Below are 18,321 nucleotides of genomic sequence, written 5' to 3' on the forward strand. Positions count from 1 at the left end.
TACAACAATGGGTGAATAACATCTCAAATATAGCCTCCTTTGAACAGATTATCTGTTGGATACAGAATGGTACTTCCACATTAACTGAAAAAATGCGTAAACTTCCTGCTAAATATTTAAAACACATCAGCTGATGATTTATTCATGTCATATAATTAAATCTACTACCTGTTTTTTTCTTGACTGATACTCTATGTGGAACACATTATTTGTTTAGTTGCAACCACATAAAACCACTAGTTTCTTAGTTGATTTTTTATTAAAAAAACCTTTAGCTGTTATAAATTGTTTTTGTCCCTTTTTTCACAGGTATTAATATTCTTATAATAACTATTCCTAAATTAACACATATACTTTTGATACAGTTTAGTCCCTGACAGTTCATTTTTCACCTGAGATTGAAAACAGGCTGTTTTATGAAAACTCTTGAAAAAATCCTCTCAACACCAAACTGATTTGAGAAATGTTAGAATCATTTCCCAGCTATTTTATTTCGCCAAGCAACTGGAACTTGTGACGGTCTGACAACTGCAAACATCTATCCAGGAACATGACCTTTTGAAAATAGCCCAATTTGTCAAAAGACCTACCCAAGGTACAGAGCTGATTAAGAAATCCTACTGGGTCAGCTCAGGAAAGTGGTTGATGGTGGAAATCCTTTTGGGTCAATCTGAGGATTTTGCCAGTGTCAACAAACCCACTGCACTGTGAAGCCTATGCCTCTTTCCCACTACAATGGATCGTCAAATCTAGGCGTACCTCCATCCTTGTTTACGATCTGTTGAAACCCAATACATTGTGAAACCTAGTCCTCTCTCCCACTATACAGGATTTCAAACCTAGGTGTAGCCTACATGTTTGTCTATTATAAGTTGTTAAATGCTACACTGTGAAACCTAGGCCCATTGATATATTACTCTCCATTCTCAACCTGGACAAACATCGCCCCAGCCAAACAATCTCGCCGCAGGCACAGCCATTCATCCATGCATGATAGAATACGACTATGGCTAAGCACATCTGGTCTAGCATCACACATAGCCATCCAGACTGAAACACCTGACGTACCTCAACACCTCTGCCAGTAGCATACAGTGACTACCACCCAAAAGAACCCAGTACAACTTGCTTCATGTAGACACTCTCAACAATAGCAATCTATCTCAAACCCTCCACGACCGCCCATCCACGTGTCTGACCTCTCTTGGGGTTGCTTAGTCAAGCCTTGCCAGCCATTGAAGCCTTAGCACAGCAACATGCACACATGCATTGTTAGGCAGAATCATATGCAGTACCCTTTGGGAACACCACACACAATTAGGACAACAAGTGTAAGTACAATTTCACCTTTGGTTCAAGTCCCAACTACAGAGTAAAGTGGTAGTGATGGCTGAGCAGCTAGACCTATCTCAAGAGTAAAGTGAGCAGTACAAGAGTTTACACAAAGGACAACAATTACTATGGTTCAAACAAACACTGATTCAAGGTTTCTGAGTAAAAGAATATGCATTTATTTACACCATCAGTTATAAAACAGTTCACTATCATAAAGCAGCAGAAAATCACAGTCTTAATATCCTATAATAACCCCAATCAATTCTGGACAAATTAGGCTCGAAATGAAGTGTGATCAAAATGGCACTCCAGCAATTTAAAAGGGAGAGAAGGCAAGGTTATTCAACATCAACAGCACCAACAAGTTATAGGCAGGACAATCTAGAAAAGGCTACTACAACTAGGATTCAAGTCAATGTTAAAGGTTCAGAGTCTTTGCTGAGGATCCCACAGTTCAAGGTAGTTTGCGGTTAAGTCTTGCCTAGAGTTAAAAACGAAGTTGGTTGGAGGAAAAGTTATTCAAAGGAGAAGAGAAGGACAAGCCTTCGAAGAGGTGAAACATTTCAAGCACTTTCACCACAGTCGGACGGAAAGAACGACCGAATTTGCACAGTACCTTAAAAGAAGAAGAATGTTGTAGCTAAGGCAGTTGTTCGTGGCAGTTCCTGTAGGCTCACAGTTTCTGAAGCTTCAGTTGTGGTGACAAGAAGGAGGATGGTTGGAGGGTCCTGTACTACCCAGGGATGAAGCCAGCAGCGGAGCAAAACAACGAATAAAAGGTGCGCTCCTTAAAACCCAACTGGTTCTCTTCCCACTGGATATCCGATCTACTGCAGCCATGCACAGCAAATTCGAACAGGAGAGGGAGGCTGGCATTTGGTGTTTGCCGATTTGGTTGGTCCCACCAAGCTCAAGGGAAGAAGATTCCGTGCAGATCTTCTCTGTCGTCGAAGTTTCGGACGATTTGGACCTGCAGCAGGGCTTCACTGGGATGTCCAGTAGTTGCAGCTGTCGTCTTCCTTCAGCTTCTCTTTGGTTCTCTCGATCCAGTGGTGACTCTGCCTTCCAGTCCCAGAGACTGGCTTTTTATGCACCAAATCCCCCATTCACACAGCCTGGCTCTCAATCACACAGCAGAGTGGGTGTCCTGGCAGGGAGCCACTTAGCCAATCAAACAAGTGTGCAACTTGGGTCTCCAAGGAGACTCTGTGTAGGTGGGCCTCAAACCCCTCCCTCACATCATGCCCACCCAGACACTTAGGTGCCTAAGGAGGGCTTCTGTGCAGAAGCCCGCCAAAGGACGGCAAACAAAGGAACCAAACCTGGTTTGGCGCGTAGATTAAAACACTAGAAAGAGCTTTACAAAAAGATATGGCAAAACGAATCGACCAGAACCACGTTCAAATAAACGTGGATAACGGGTTTGTGTTTGAGGCTACCACCATAGCCCCTAATGGTACCAAGGCTAGATTCATAGTGTGGGGTAGAATAAAAATGGTAGATACCACTGCCACCAGCCAAATCTTAGAGAAAGGGGAACATACTAATGTTTTGTGAGAATCAGACAAACGGGGATAACTATTAACCCCTCCAGTACTCTATTGGAAGATAGGGTGAACTGGGTCTGTAAATTTAAAAAGACTAGTAAAGTCAATGGCAACTTTACATGTTCTTGGAGACAGTAGTCAGTCTCAGAAAATGGAGTTTAAAGTGGGAAGTCTAAAAAGACAACCCTGTGTCACTGCACTAAAGGCGCTGTGTGGCACAGAGTAAAAAGATGATGCCTATGGGGTGGGTGAGACTCCATAGCCCATGAGAATAAAATGTACAACACACTGAAAATGAAAAGTTCAATGCCCAAAAATATAGCAAAAGAGCTGAAGGGCTCTAAGGTAGAGGGAATTTAGCACTTGTGTGAGAAATCTCCCTAACATGCATCTCCTAAAACTAAACTCACTAGAATATTCAACCGTATCATCTACGGTCACCGAGGGCATTCCAACCAGGAAAAAGCACATTGAGGCCACACAAGTGGGAAAAGAGCGCTATATAAATAACTAAATACAAAACAATACAACAATCACATACTCCTAACTAGGATAGGACAAGGTCATCCAGGGCACATACTTAAAATGGCTATAATCCTTTATTTCAAACCACACCAGTATGGTGGAGCGAAGACCTCTTTCATTTAACCTTACACCTTGTTGTTGCAGAGTTATTTAAGGCTCCGCATTATTGCCTTTGATTTTCAGTTTGCACATTAGCCCTCTAACCAGCATAATTCCTCAAAATGCCACCCATTGCTAATATAGTCTGAATATGCTCTGATCTTGGTGACATTGTGTGGACACGTATATCTTCTAGCGTGATGAGGAGCTGTCAAAACACAAAGGAGGTATTGGATTTCAATACCGCTCTTGATCCATGGAATTATCCTTTTTTCTGAGGTTCATGCCCCTGCACTGGACCCTTATCTACATTTAGGAATCTTTGAAATATCATGGTTGTTGAGATCACACCAAATCAGCAGTTGTCAGCAGTCTCTAAATTGTGTTTTTACATCAAAACATATTAAAGAGCCTACTCCTGCCACCGGCCTTTCCCCAGTGGGTAATGACTGCCAATGCTTTTGTAGTAGCTCACAAAGATTTCAGAAACAGTGATTGCCTAGACATTTTCAGCCAGATTAATGATGCTTTTGCAGAGCCTGTACAACGTGGCGACAGGCATGCTGCTAAGACCATCTGTCACCAGGTTTGACATCTCTTCACTGCATTTGCCAAACAATGTGTGCCTTACACATAAAGCTGCCTATAACCCTATATGGACTTGTCACACACGTCTGCAATGCCATACCCCACTTCTGGATGCACCCTTATAGTAATCAGTACAACAAGCTATTCAAAACATACATTACACTTGAACAAGAAGAATTGTGCAACAAAATATTGTATTATGACTCCATAATCTTCAAAGCTTGAGATACACCCACTATTGGCCAATCCAGGGAACACATCTGAAAACATTATAGAAACAAATGTGTGTAAGTGATCCCTAGTATACCCAATATTCTGAAACTATATTAAACTCTAAAGCAAATGTTACAGAGAGCACACGCAGCAATAACATACCTGGCTGGAGGAAGTGATAAGATCTGGAAAGAATCGATTGATGTTTTCTGATTAAATACACACATGCACACATTGAAAGAACAATGTATCACTTAATTATAATTCATATCATCTTATCAGTGCACAAATATTAGATCAGAGGTGAAAAATAGGGAAACTAGTAAGGCAAACACATTGGCTTCTGAACTGATTTAAACAATAGTTGCAACATGTGTGCTGAAAAATTAACCAACTAAAGTCATAATAGTGGCTTACCATAGTGGAGACACAAGTTCCTCTGAAGCAGCATTTATATACAAACTCTGCCTTGGTTCTAAATATTCTGGCGTTTTGCCAAAAAGTCCGTGCACGTCCATGCGTGCATCATGACATATTTCCGTGGGCAATGACCTCATGTCATCACAGACTTGACTAATCTCTGTGCAAACAAATTGCCGAACAAACTAGCTCCTAAGTGGACTTTTTGCAACATACGATCCATCAAATCACCCTGTACTCACAAATCAGCAAGGAGACTCGTGGTCCCTGCCCTTGCCTGAAAGAAAGAAAATGGATCACAGCACCTTTGCTGTCCTTGAAACCAAGACCTGAAACAACCTCTGCATTTTACTGTAGAACGATGGATGTGTACCTTCGATACCTTAGAAATAACTATACAACCTTTCATTTCAAACAGTTAAACACTCCCTTACTAAATTGCTTATCTTTCAATGATTCCTCCCCAGACTACACTGCTTCATCTTTACTTTCAAAGTTTCAAGATGCCCACGAGGTGAATGGGTGAGCTACATTCATCCCTCTCCCTGACTACATACATTCTGTCACAGACGGCACAGAAATCATCCTGAGTCTTAAAGACAGTTCAAGGGTTTGTATTATATTTTTGTGAGGCAGAGAGCCGCTCCTCTCTCTCTCTCAATCTTGAGCTGGTGCAGAGTCCAGAATCAGGCTTCTTTAGACCCAGAGTTAGTCTCTAGAACTCTGAAACCCTACTGTATACTCTCTCTTATTCTACTGATGGTTACCTAATGGCCTTGATATTATCCATCTATCTACCTCTGGTAACAATCTATCTCTCCCTACACCACCGGTATTCAAACTGTGGGTAGCGACCCCCCAGAGGTCCGCGGGTGCATCCCTGGGGGGCCCTGAGAGCTCAGCAAGAAATATAAAAAAAAAATCTATGTTTTTATTTTTTTTTAGATTGGAAGAAATGGGCAGGGGTGGCTCACATGGTCGGGCTGAAGCATGAAACTGTCTCAGGCAACAATGAAAAAGTGGCCCGCAGTTGTAAATGGATATTCATTCCTTTAGTCATAGACTGGGCCTCATTACAACTATGGCGGTACGGTAACAACGGTGCTGGTAAGCTACCGGCACCGTTGCTACCGTACCGCCATAGTACGAGTTGTGCTCGCGGGTGCCTGACAGCCCGCCAGGTCTGACCTGGCAGGCCGTGCGGTACCCGGGAGCACAGCTCATCGGATGCACCAGCACCATTATTAACGGTGCCGGTGCATCCGAGCTCCCCATTCCCATTGAGCCCTATGGGGCTCATATGGGAATGGGGATCTACCGGTACCGGCACCCGCGAAAGGGCAATTATCAGGTCTGCCTAACTCAGCATGACCCGGTAATTGCCCATTCGCGGGTGGCGGGCCCGGATACAACTCTGGCGGCAGCCGTGCTGGTTTTACCGGCACGGCTGCCGCCAGAGTTGTAATGAGGGCCGCCAGGGTTGTAATGAGGCCCACTGTTTCAATAGTACCCAAGGGGGTGCTTTGTGTTAAAATGTAAGTAAATTGTGATATATTCAGCAACAATGGTCAAAATTACTAACTGCATAGTTAAGTAACTCATAAACCTGGTCCACATTGGCCAAAATGGTGGCCCATTTTGACTGGCCCAAACTAGCATTTTACATTTTTGGTACAGGCATTGCCCTATAGGCCAGTCCGAGCCTGGAGGCTCATCCATAATGGCGAGGGGACGCCAACCCAGTGGCCCCTCACCCATTATGGAGGAGCTAAGGAGCCAGCCCAGTGAAACAGTGAGCACTCCCTCAGCTGCTTTTTCCAGATGATGGAGTGCTCGTGGGCTGGCTGAACTGTCAAAGGGAAACACAGTTCAGTTTAGTTCCCCAGCCGCACATGCTCACTGAGCCATGTAAGTGTTGGGGTGTTTTGCTTCGCCAGCATTGTATAGCTCATTGGAAATGCTGGCTGGGGCACTGCATGTCTGTATGTCCGAAGGGGAGCTCCTGCGCCTCCTCGCACATATGGACAGAGCAGCCTGGAGCAGGGCATTTCAGCACCCACACGCAGGCCAATGCAGAAGGTACGTTTATGTTCATTGTTTTTATTTAAACATGTGTATGGATGCGTGTATGCTTATGTTATGAGTGATTGTATGGTGATGGATGCTCGTGTGTGAATGATAGAGTAATTGCTGTATGAATGTGCAGCGCCTTGCATACACGCATAATCATGTTGATTGTGTTAGGCCCAGTGGGGCCCAGGAGACAGGGATGGTATCTTTTTACTGGACATCTATCATAGATGTCCAGTAAAAACTGTCATGCCTGCCCCCTGGGCCCCCAGCACCAATTGCAAACTGTTTGGCTATTTACCCATTTTTTTGTTAAAAGTATGCGCTACAATGCAACATTTCAACCCATTATTTAACAAAAATTCACAGGGGGAAACCCCCCGATACCCCCTTTATTGGTTCGGGCTCCCTCACTATGCTCGGTTGCTATGGCATTTTTGGCGGAAATAGTTATGCCCCTCCACTTAAAAAAAATCACCAGCCGCCACTACGTCCTCAGACTGTGTTGGGAACAGGATGGGGGGAACCCAGGGACTATGGTGGGAGCACAATGGACGGGAACCATGGGATAGTGGTGGGAGCAGAGTGGGGAGAACCCAGGATGTGTGATGGGGTGGGGAAAGACCAGGGACTGGGTAGGAGTGGGATGAGGGAGCCCAGCGACTGTGATGGGAGCAGGTCATGACGCGCAATACATACTGTCCATTTGACATTTCTGGGGGGTCCTGACCTGCCCAAATTTTGCTCAGGGGGCCTTGGACAAAAAGGTTTGAAGACCACTGCCCTACACTCATCGAAGTTTAGTTTTCTCTAAAGATCTGTGGATGTCCCTGCACACACACTGCCCGTGACAGTCCTTGTCCTCTCACGCTCAGCTGTTGCTTTCCCTTTTATCCTTCCCTAATGGTACCTCCTCCTGTGGTCTGTTTCCACTCCTCCCTCCTCTAATCTTTACTGTCTCTTGCCTTTGCTTACCCTCCAATATCTCTACTGCCTGCTTCTCGCCTCCACCCTATGTTTCTATTCTCTCTCCTATTCCCTCTGCTATGGCTGCTTCTCCACCCAACCTCCACGACTCCTCCTCTGTTGCCACTCCTATACTTTTACTACTACAATTTCTCTTTCAGCTACTACGACTACACTACTACCACTCACCCTCTGCTACCTCTCTCCATCTTCCACCACTTTCTCTCCACTACTACTACTTCCACCCCCATACTGCTCATCCCACTCCTCTACTACATATCCTCCTTCACGCAACCACTACACCTCCTCCCACTCCATACTCCTACTAGTCTACTCACTTTCTTCAACACACCCTTCTTTTACCCACACTGTTGCTTCTCTTCCACGCCTTACACTATCTAATTTAACCACACTCACTTCTCATACATGCTCATTCATACAAGAGTATTTTTCCTCAAAAACAGAAAGACCTCACCTTCTCCACATTCCGCTTCAAAGCTCTGCTTCTTCTCCCTCCAACTGTTCTCTTGGCCTGCTTCCTTCTCCGACCGCACCATTTTAACCTACACTGCCTCCTGCCTCCTGCCTTTCTCCTGTTAAATTATCCCACCCACTATGGTGACTGACCGTGTTTCCCTATCCAATCATGTTCTTCCTTTTGTCCCAGGGATGTGTATTTTATAATGGGGCGGGACTGTCTTGAATCCAGGATGGCGGCCAGTGCACCATTGTGACCAAGTCCTTGTTTGGGAGACCCACACTCGGTTTCCCTGAGGAAATTCTATGTTTTTTTCTATTAGGATAGCCCCATCCTGAGTCATCTGCATAGCAGCTTATTTCCCAGTGTTTGTGTGCACCACATCCTGTTGCGCAGTGGCGTAGTCGCTTCCCTGCTGGATCACTCTGCCTGATGCTCTCGGGGTGAGAGAGTGTTGAATCCTCTGGATGTTCAGGTTAGGTGTGAGACTATAGCGTGCAGTGCTAGGTGACATTCTGTTGCTATGTAAACAGGTAATTTCGTTTCGTTGACATCAGTTTTATGAAAGGAGGAAAACAACTAATAAACATTTGGATACTGAGGAAGGAATTATGAGACAAGTACATTGCAACATAGCATTCTGGCACAAGGGGAAGCAGTAAAAACGGGTCCCCCTCAACTGCCATCATTCCCTGCAGGGGAAGAGCTGGCTCTCGATTTCCTCCAGTAGGTCCTCCAGCCTTTGCTGAGAGAGGTTGCTACTTACTCCTGACCAGACCAAGGTACTTACCTTATCACAATACATACATACAAATCATTGAATAAATGAACACTTCATTGTGATGGAATGTGGACTTCAACTAACCTATATTGAAAATAATATTCTGGGAATGGCCACCTCAGACTATTTTTGGATTGTTTGGTTTCTGAATGAGCGGACTGGAAAAATAAAATTGCCCTTGAAATGTTTTTCAAAGTGACCCCATATTACATTGGGCAAGTGAATGTAGTGAGCAAGACCAACATCTCTAAACGCTAAAGTGGGTTCAAGGAGTTTCTCCCCCAAGAACATTTGGAAAACTGGGTCTAAATGGTGAATAAAAAAAAAAAATGTGTCACTGTATTAAGATTAATAAGTAATATATCAATAAGTCTACGATTTGTGGGCCACACTGGCTGGTAATGGCCCGGGGGCCCAAGTTACAGGCCTGAGCAAAGCAAGGGCTGTAACGCCGTGCCCCGGTCCCATTACCCGGCCGGCGGAGCCCCCAGAATGCGGGATTATTACTATTAGCACCCGAGGCAAACCCTTGAGTTGGTAATAGCAATACAAATAAAAAGAACACCCGTGCTGCTTTGGTTACAGCCACATCCGGTCTAGTCAGGCAGGGTTTACATGGGAGGCCTTCTCGCATTTCCATGGCACTAAAGCAGGACGCTGTGTGGCCTGGGTGGAGGAGTCTCCGAGGTAAAGAGTGTAGGGGTGGGGATAGAGGGGCTGGATTGGGGGGCTGGGAGGCAGTGGAGGGGCGAAAATGGTTGCACTGCGGGAGGATGGATGCGTATAGCACTCTGGTTTCTTTGAACCCAGGCTTGCATCAGTAGATTCAGCTTTGGTTTGGAGCAACCTGATAGGCCCCCCGCACCCAATGAGGATGCCAATTAAAAAATAAAAATGACATATTTAACCAATGTATAATTGATTGTTAAGCGTGCAGACTAACCGACTGGAAGCTTTTTACCACATGCTTTACTTCAAATAGCTGTGTGGGAGGAAGAGAGTTGGAGGGCTGGGGGGGAGTGAGTAATGTGTGTGAGAGAGGGGGTAGGAGTCGAAATCCAGGGTACCCACACAAAAGAGGCCATGCCAAAGACACCCACAAGGATATCTCCAAAGGTCTCTGTAGGTCAGGCCACTACTGTATCTTAGAGTATTCTTTGACTGACACAGTAGGAGTGGAGAGGATTTTTTTTTAAATGGCACAGTACTAGATCTGTAAAACGTAAATAAAGAGATGTGGTCAACATAGGAGTCTACTGGTTTAGAGAAAGTGGGCATTGCACTGAATTGTGAAACTGACATGAGAACGTACAGGGATTAGACATAGTGGGTGTACAATTCGTTTTTCAAACAAGGAACACACTGGGATTCTGAAAACTATACATTATTGTGATTGGATGCACACTCACCATATCGTGAATTGATGCATCTAGGAATTTCTTAATGGTGAACTAGAAGTGGATTATTATTATTATTATTATTATTATTATTTAAAATACAGAAAGGATTGAGTAATTCCACTGTTTGACTATACCTGTATAAGATGCTTGAATTGTTCAAATTGGTAATGTACTGGCTTTAAATATACTGGCGCTGGGCAATCTGGGAATGTATTGGTTTTACACTCACTGGGAAATTGCAGTGATTGGATGAACTAGTAATATACTGGGAAGGTGGAGCTTGCAATACACTGGCGTTGCGTTAACTGGTAATGTCCCACTAGGCTTGTTCTGTGATTCTCTAATCTGATACCATACTTGGGTTGTCAAACTATAAACCTACTAGGTTTGCCAAAATGGGTTTTTACACAGTTTGGCAAACTGGAATCAGACTCAGATTATCAAACTGTGAATGTATTGAGATTGAGGAACTGAGGTTTTCTCAGTTCCAGTTCGTACTGGGAATAAACTAGGACTGGGCAAATCGACACTAAACTGGGTTGTTGTGCACATGTTGTCTCACCATTAGAGCCAGGTATAGTCACATGCAGTCATCTTGCTGGATTTATGATGTGTGCTGCTGTTAGCAAAGTTGCTATCATCAGTGTAAATGTGGTCAGTATGTCAGTATTGCCACATGTGTAAATACTGACGTGTGTAAATAGTGATAATAGCCCGTGTACAATCCATCCAAATGTAGTAACTGTATTGTCTCTACAGCTACAGTGAATCTGATCACTGTTCAAATACTAAGTATAAGTAGCACCATTTCCCGGAGCTATGACAATTAATGAGCACGTGCCACAATCCATTTCCCAGAGAGAAGTGCTGTCAGAGACTCCAGCCACACCATCTGCTGTTGGCTTGCAGTTCTGCACAGTTGCTGTTCTAATACTAACACAGGTGCAAAGTGTGTTATTGCCCCACACTGCGATAAGTAGAGAACATGTGCTACAACAAAGTTCCCAGAGAGAACTTCTGTTGACTTGCAGGCTTGCTGGAGCAGAACGAGCATGTCAGACTAGCCCATTTTAGCTGGCTGGTCTGGCAACCGAGAGACAGTGATATGATATATATGATTGTTAATTTATATAGCGTCTATACACAATGTGTTTCAAAGCGCTTCAAGGCAAGGGAGGGAACAAGGGAAAATACAACCACATTCTTACAGGCCATGAACAGTAAGGATGTGAAATTAACTATCGTACTCGGCCTGATGACATTTCAGATAGTGCAAGAGCTAAGACATAGATAAGGAAGGGAGGGGGAGAGTGAAAAGGAAATGGAAACAGACAGGTGACTACCGTACTAGGCCTGACGACATTTCTGGTAGAACGGAGAAAACAAAAGGTGAGGGAGAGGGGTGCAGAAAGGGACGGGAGCAACAAAACAAGCGACTATCATACTAGGCCTGACGACATTTCAGATAGTGTTGGAGGGGTAGTGGGGAGGAAAAAAACAGTAATGGGAGGGTGGAGGAAACAGACGAGGTTGCTATCATATTAGGTCCAGGGACAATTCTGATAGAGTAAGTGCATAGAAGAAAGTAAGGGGAGGAGATAGGAAAAGGGAGAAGGGAAAGGAGGAGAGAAAAGAGAGTAAGCAGTCATAAAGAGTGGAGAAGCAAGAGTGGAGAGCGAATACAATTGCAGAAGTCAGTAGTATCACATAATGTTGCAAGCCAGGATACAAGATGAAGATGGGAACAGCATGATTCAGGGTCACCATGAGTACAAGAAGCGAAGGAAGTCCAGCATGATAGTTGAGAAAGAGTGACGCACCGTGAACGAATAAAGTACATAAAAGTCAAATCCAGCATTGGCCACAAGACAGTGATGGTGAAGGAAGGCACCAGGTGGGCGGGGCTTGCTAAGTGGTGAAAAAGAGCAGCAGGCAGGAAGGTACCAGGTGGGCAGGGCTTAGGCCAGGTGACCTAAATCTGCTTGCACCTGCTCCCCATCTGCAAAGGAAAAGAAACTGGAGGGCTCCTTAAGTAGGGAAACAGAGTGGGAAGCAGGAAGGCACCAGGTGGGCGGGGCTTGCTAAGTGGTGAAAAAGAGCGGCAAGCAGGAAGGCACCAGCTAGGCGGGGCTTGCTAAGTGGTGAAAAAGAGCGGCAGGCAGGAAGGTACCAGGTGGGTGGGGCTTAGGCCAGGTGACCTAGATACACTTGCACCTGCTCCCCATCTGCAAAGGAAAAGAAGCTGGAGGGCTCCTTAAGTAGGGAAACAGAGCGGCAAGCAGGAAGGCATCAAGTGGGCATGGCTTGCTAAGTGGTGAAAACAGCGGGAAGCAGGAAGGCACCAGGTGGGCAGGGCTTGCTAAGTGGTGAAAAAGAGTGGAAAGCAGGAAGGCACCAGGTGGGCGGGGCTTGCTAAGTGGTGAAAAAGAGTGGCAAGCAGGAAGGCACCAGGTGGGCGGGGCTTGCTAAGTGGTGAAATAGAGCGGCATGCATAAAGGCACCAGGTGGGCGGGGCTTGCTAAATGGTGAAAAAGAGCAGGAAGCAGGAAGGCACCAGGTGGGCGGGGCTTGCTAAGTGGTGAAAAAGAGCGGTAGGCATGAAGGCACCAGATGGGTGGGGCTTAGGCCAGGTGACCTAGATCCACTTCCACCTGCTCTACATCTGCCTTGAGGGCAGCGCATTTACTGTAGCATGAAAGCAGTAGCTTTATTGTTCTTCATCAATGCCATAGACCCTAAAGAATAGCACTGTTTTACATTCTTTCCAGCACTGGCAACAGAAAACAAAACATCCTTGGAGAGGCTAGTTAAAGGTTGGGCAACGAGCTAACTGTGCATATTGGAAACTGCCCATGATGTTCTATCAGTGCACAATGTAAACTGCAAAGGATGTGCTAAATTGGAACAATGTAAACTGGTAATGGTGTCTTAAGTGGTTATTTTGGAAGCCAGCCATGATGTTCCATAGGGTCTAATGGAAACCTGTGATTATCTGCTAAGTGGGCATAATGTAAACATGTAACAGTGTGCTAAATGGGTATTCTGGAAGTTTTCTCCATTACGGTTCTTGCAATGGTACACTTCTGGATTAAGACATACATTCATAAAACAGACCAACTAATGTTTATTGATCATAATTATTATTATTGTATGTATTGGGCATGGACCTAGCTTTGAGAAGCAACAGAGGCCTTTACAGAGGTCCCCAACAGTACAGATGAATACCAGATTGCTTTTCAGAGGTAACAACATAACAGATATACAGCGGGGAATAGGATACAGATTGGCACAGAGGAGTGGTACAGCAGTACAGGGTGCTGAAGAAGAGAGGGGCAGATGGCGTCTAGAGAATCAGGTTGCCTGGGGACAATGTAATGGCTTAGGTGTTGAGGATGAGAGACTCCTTGAAGAGGTGGGTCTTGAATTCCTTTCTGAATTGTAGGAGCAAGGGGGCAAGCCTGATGCTGATGGGGAGGAGGTTCCATAGTCTTGGGGCATAGGGAGAGAAGGCTTGTTTTCTGGTCCCTTTCTTTTTGCAGTGGCGGATTTCAAGTCTGCACATGTCCTGGCTTCTGGTGGTGCGCTGTCCATCGGAGATGCTGAGTTTCTTTGTGAGCGCAACTGGCTTATAGATTATGCAGCAAGATTTGAAGGTGATTCAAACGTGCAGTGAGAGCCAGCAAAGGTCAATGAGGGCTGGGGTGAGTGGTCATATTTGAGTAGACCCTTGATGAGGCATGCAGCCGCATTTAAGACACTTCTCAGGGGTATATCGGAGGACGATGGGAGACTTTCAAGGTTGACATTGCCCTCATCCAGTTTGGATAGGACCAGTGCTTAAACAGTGGATCTAACGCTGTCCAGAGGAGGGAGAGCTGATACAAAGCTGAGTTTTTTTAGCTATGTGTGTCTTGAAGGAGAGGTGCTTGTCCATGTGGAACCTGAGGGACTTGGTGCAGGAAGTGAGCTCGGGTGTGAAGCCCTGAGGTTTCATGGTGGATAGCCTGGTCTGTATGTCTGGAGGTTTGGTGGGTGTTGTTGGTGAGGAGTAGGAATTCGGTCTTGGAGGTGTTAAGCTTCAAGTATGCACTGGACATCCAAGACTGGATCAGCAAGAGGCAGGTTTTGAGTCTGTGGATGTCCTTGATGGAGTCGATCTTTAGATATAGCTGTGTGTCTTTGGCATATTGGTGAATGAGGATGTTGTGTTTGGCTAGCAGGGCTCTCACTGGCTCATGTATAGATTGAAGATCACTGGGGAGAGAATGCAACCCTGTGGGACTCCACAGGTGACGGGTAGCATTCAATACTACACCTTGCAATAGCATGTCACATTTATTTATATGTTAAAGTATGATACATTAAAATTGAGGGCAAAGTCTCACATTCATTATGACGTTATGTAAAACAAACATTAAATATAATCCATTGTACAGTGACTGCCCTGTGCACATCTGATTATCTGTTTTTGTTTTGGTATCAGGCTTTGGACACATATGGAGGAATTGACTATCTCTTCTCACATGCAGCCTCTGAAGCTATTTCCAAGAACGTTTTTGAAACAACAGAAGAAGAATGGGATATGGTAAGAATGCACAAGACATTCATGCTCATCTGAAGCGAATGGCCAACCAGGTTCTTTCATGTGGCAATTTAGCATTGTATATTGCACATCAGTAAAGGGTTTGGAACCCTCATTCCAACTTAGACAAGGTGAGAGGTGTGGATCTGCCTCTTCTTGTAAAAGGCTGGTATATACTACATTATATGTTGCATTGGTTAGTGGGTTAGTGAGCAAGTGAAAATGAGTGAATGAATATCTCCCTCTGCTATTATTTAAATGTCTTCCACTTACGGTATATCATGTATTAAGACCCAGAGTTTCTAACAATCTGTAGATGAGGAAGGAATTATTCACCTAAAATATCAAAGTTAACAGTTATGGGAAGCTTCCAGTTTTTCTGATGAAGTGATACATACTTACCCGGTTTATATGCTTTTCATGCATGTTTTGTCCCTGAAGTCATACTAAGAGCAAATGTGTCATCAGATGTTTACATTGTGGGATCTACAATCATCTACAACAGCAATTCAGATGACATCCAATGAATTACCCACATTCAAACAGAAAGACGAAAACAGCTCTTAAGAGACGAATTCAAACATGCCTAGAGATTTCCTGGCAAACCTGTTGCCTTCATGACAGCTACAGAAAGGCCCGTCCCCAGGCATTGGACGGAAAACCCTGAGTTTCCTGGTCAACACAAACTAACAACAGAAGCACACAACCTCTGAAAATATATAAACGGTTACTAATTCAGCATGATCTTACATGAGGAAGAAACTGCACATGAAAAGCAGTTGATAGAAAGCTAATGCTAGGTGTGCTGAAGAGATATGGACATCAAAACCCAACCTGCAAATAAATGTCCCTACACATGCAGTAGCCTTCACAGACCCTTAATCCGTGGACTGTGCCAAACAAGGGTGCTTAAACGGGTAACTATTTCCCTTTATCCGAGTTATAATGAAAGCATCAGCAAGAGAGTATACACAGCCTTTCCAGTTCTCAGTTGAAACTGATTAATCCCAGAAAAACACCACTGGGGTAAAACAGTGTCTCCTCGGTTTAAACCGAAAAACACAGGCCCTGATTCATGGATTATTTGCGCCAAAAAAACAGGATTTGTGCGCCATTCTGCCCGCAAATCCCCATTTATTACACAGGGATTTGCGGGCAGAATGGCGCACAAATCCCGTTTTTTTCGGAGCAAATAATTCATGAATCAGGGTCTTTCCCTCTACCAGTGGCGCATTAGTGTGAGCAAAGATAGGAAGAAGTTTGAGGGGTGAATCGTTCAGTAATAAAAGCAGCACAGCTCTTCTAAACAGTCACAATACAGTTTTATTGACTGTTCCTAGTGTATAGTATGCCAATGTATGGCTCGCTCAACATATCTTTCCCCACCCTTGTTTTCTCTCATTCTCTGTCTCTCTCCTATCATTTGTCTTCCTCTTCCTCTGTCTGTGCTTTAGTGTGAGAGCTTCAGTGAACTCCTCACATCCCCTCAATGTGAAGACACCCTAGATGTATGGAAGTAGGACCTAGGCAGCTGTGGAACCACAGGAAAAAGCAACAACATCCTGAAGTGGGGAAGGCAAAGAGGTGTTTTATATGGTGAAAAGAAGAATTACAGCAGCAGTGTCAGAGGCATTCTCAATGTGGGGAAAAGCCTGCTATTTTGAGACATATATTGTCATTGCATGTGTCCTGCAGGAAGATCACATCAGACTGAATATCTATTGTGAATGGGGGATGATTTGGCAAGCAGATATGCTCTTGGGGGACACTGGAGTTGTGACAGTCCTTCGAAGGAAACAAAGGACCAGACCAAAAAAAGGATTTATAACTGTGTTTATTTATTTCTTTTATCGTTAAGTATTGGTATTGTACAAGCTGTTACAAATGTGCAAGTTCAGCAGCAATAATATTCAATAAGTTGCCAGCATGCATGCGTAAACATTCCCTTGGTGGTCACATAAGAAACAAATAATAGATTTTAATCTGAGTGTGACCATTTCCAAGAAGGAAGGACATTTTCAGAGACAAAATAGGGAGTATTCCTTGCAAAAGAATGAATTAAAAAAGAAAATTGCTTGATTGCACTAACATTGTGAAATGATCCTCTGCTCATTACCAATCATCACTCGCAATGTAAATGGTAATCATAATATGAACATTATACTTATTTTACTGAGCAAACAACATTATCAAAACATAAACTAGTTGCATAATTTCCTATGTGGCGCCAAATACTCTTATAAGAAAGAGCAAGCAGACAAACAGCACCTGTTAGGGTATAAGACTACTTTGCATTAAAAACAAAGAGCATTTTGAGGACATAAGGTAGACCACACATGTATGGTTTAAAAACTAAGCTTGTAAGCACACCCACACTTACACTAAACATAAAGTGTTGGCAGCCAAATATACTCTTTCAGACAGTCTCATGAAAAAATGTGTGTAACATATGTTACTCCATTTGTGTTTGAGGTCCAACTAAATCTTGTTTTTGAAGATAATTTAATTTCACTAAAACTAAACTTCATATTTAAATTGTTATTATTATTATAATAATAATAATAATCATCATCATTATAATAATAATAATAATAACAATAATAATAATAATAATAATAACAATAATAATAATAATAATAATAATATTATTATTATTATTATTATTATTAATTTTATTATTATTATTATTTAGGTATTTATTGAAAGTGACCCTTTCTTAAGGAAGCAGCAGAGTGGTTTACAAGTCATGGGGTGAAGCATACAGCAAGGGACGCAGGTCAAAATGGATCAACACTTGGAAGATGGGCGGTAATAATGGGGGAAAGGAAGGCTGCAAAATAGGCAGAAAGGGTTCTGCAAGCAAACATGAAGAGAAACAGTGTGGCTCCGAACGTCCAATCACAGGCTAATTTGGGACTGGATGGGGGTGTGTACCTAAGGATTAAGGAGGAGCCATTCCTCCTAATCGGGGGAAGCTGAGTCTCCTGGTAATGATGTCTGTGTGTAAAGGTAGGGTGTGCACTTTCCCGGTCCTGATGCCCGGATATACATAGATAATTCATTGTTCTATGGGAAAATGAAAGGGTGCATCCTGAACAATTCAAAATGTCCAATGTCGTTTGCCCTTAATCTATCTATTGTCCCTGGTGACTGTTCCACGTACTGCCCTCCAAAACCTGGTCAGAATGTTTTTCAAACTCACCCCATTGTAAGAAGCTCACTGCTTCCTGTCAAATCTGATTTTGCATCTATTGTACATTCGTTTGCGATCAAAAGAGCATTTTTCCTACTCTATATACATAAATAAATAAATAATG

At 43.8% G+C, this 18,321-nt stretch overlaps 1 protein-coding gene across 1 annotated transcript in view; it reads left to right on the forward strand.

Moving 5' to 3' along the window:
• The window catches only part of LOC138491915 (dehydrogenase/reductase SDR family member 4-like), a 295,693-nt gene that overhangs the window by 155,326 nt on the left and 122,046 nt on the right, over window positions 1–18,321 (forward strand). The window contains exon 4 of the mRNA XM_069618778.1: window positions 14,906–15,007. Coding sequence (XP_069474879.1) covers window positions 14,906–15,007 — 102 coding nt within the window. The remainder of the gene's footprint in view (window positions 1–14,905; window positions 15,008–18,321) is intronic.

This window comes from Ambystoma mexicanum, chromosome 10, assembly GCF_040938575.1.
Source record: "Ambystoma mexicanum isolate Mex_15411 chromosome 10, UKY_AmexF1_1, whole genome shotgun sequence".
NCBI lineage: Eukaryota > Metazoa > Chordata > Amphibia > Caudata > Ambystomatidae > Ambystoma > Ambystoma mexicanum.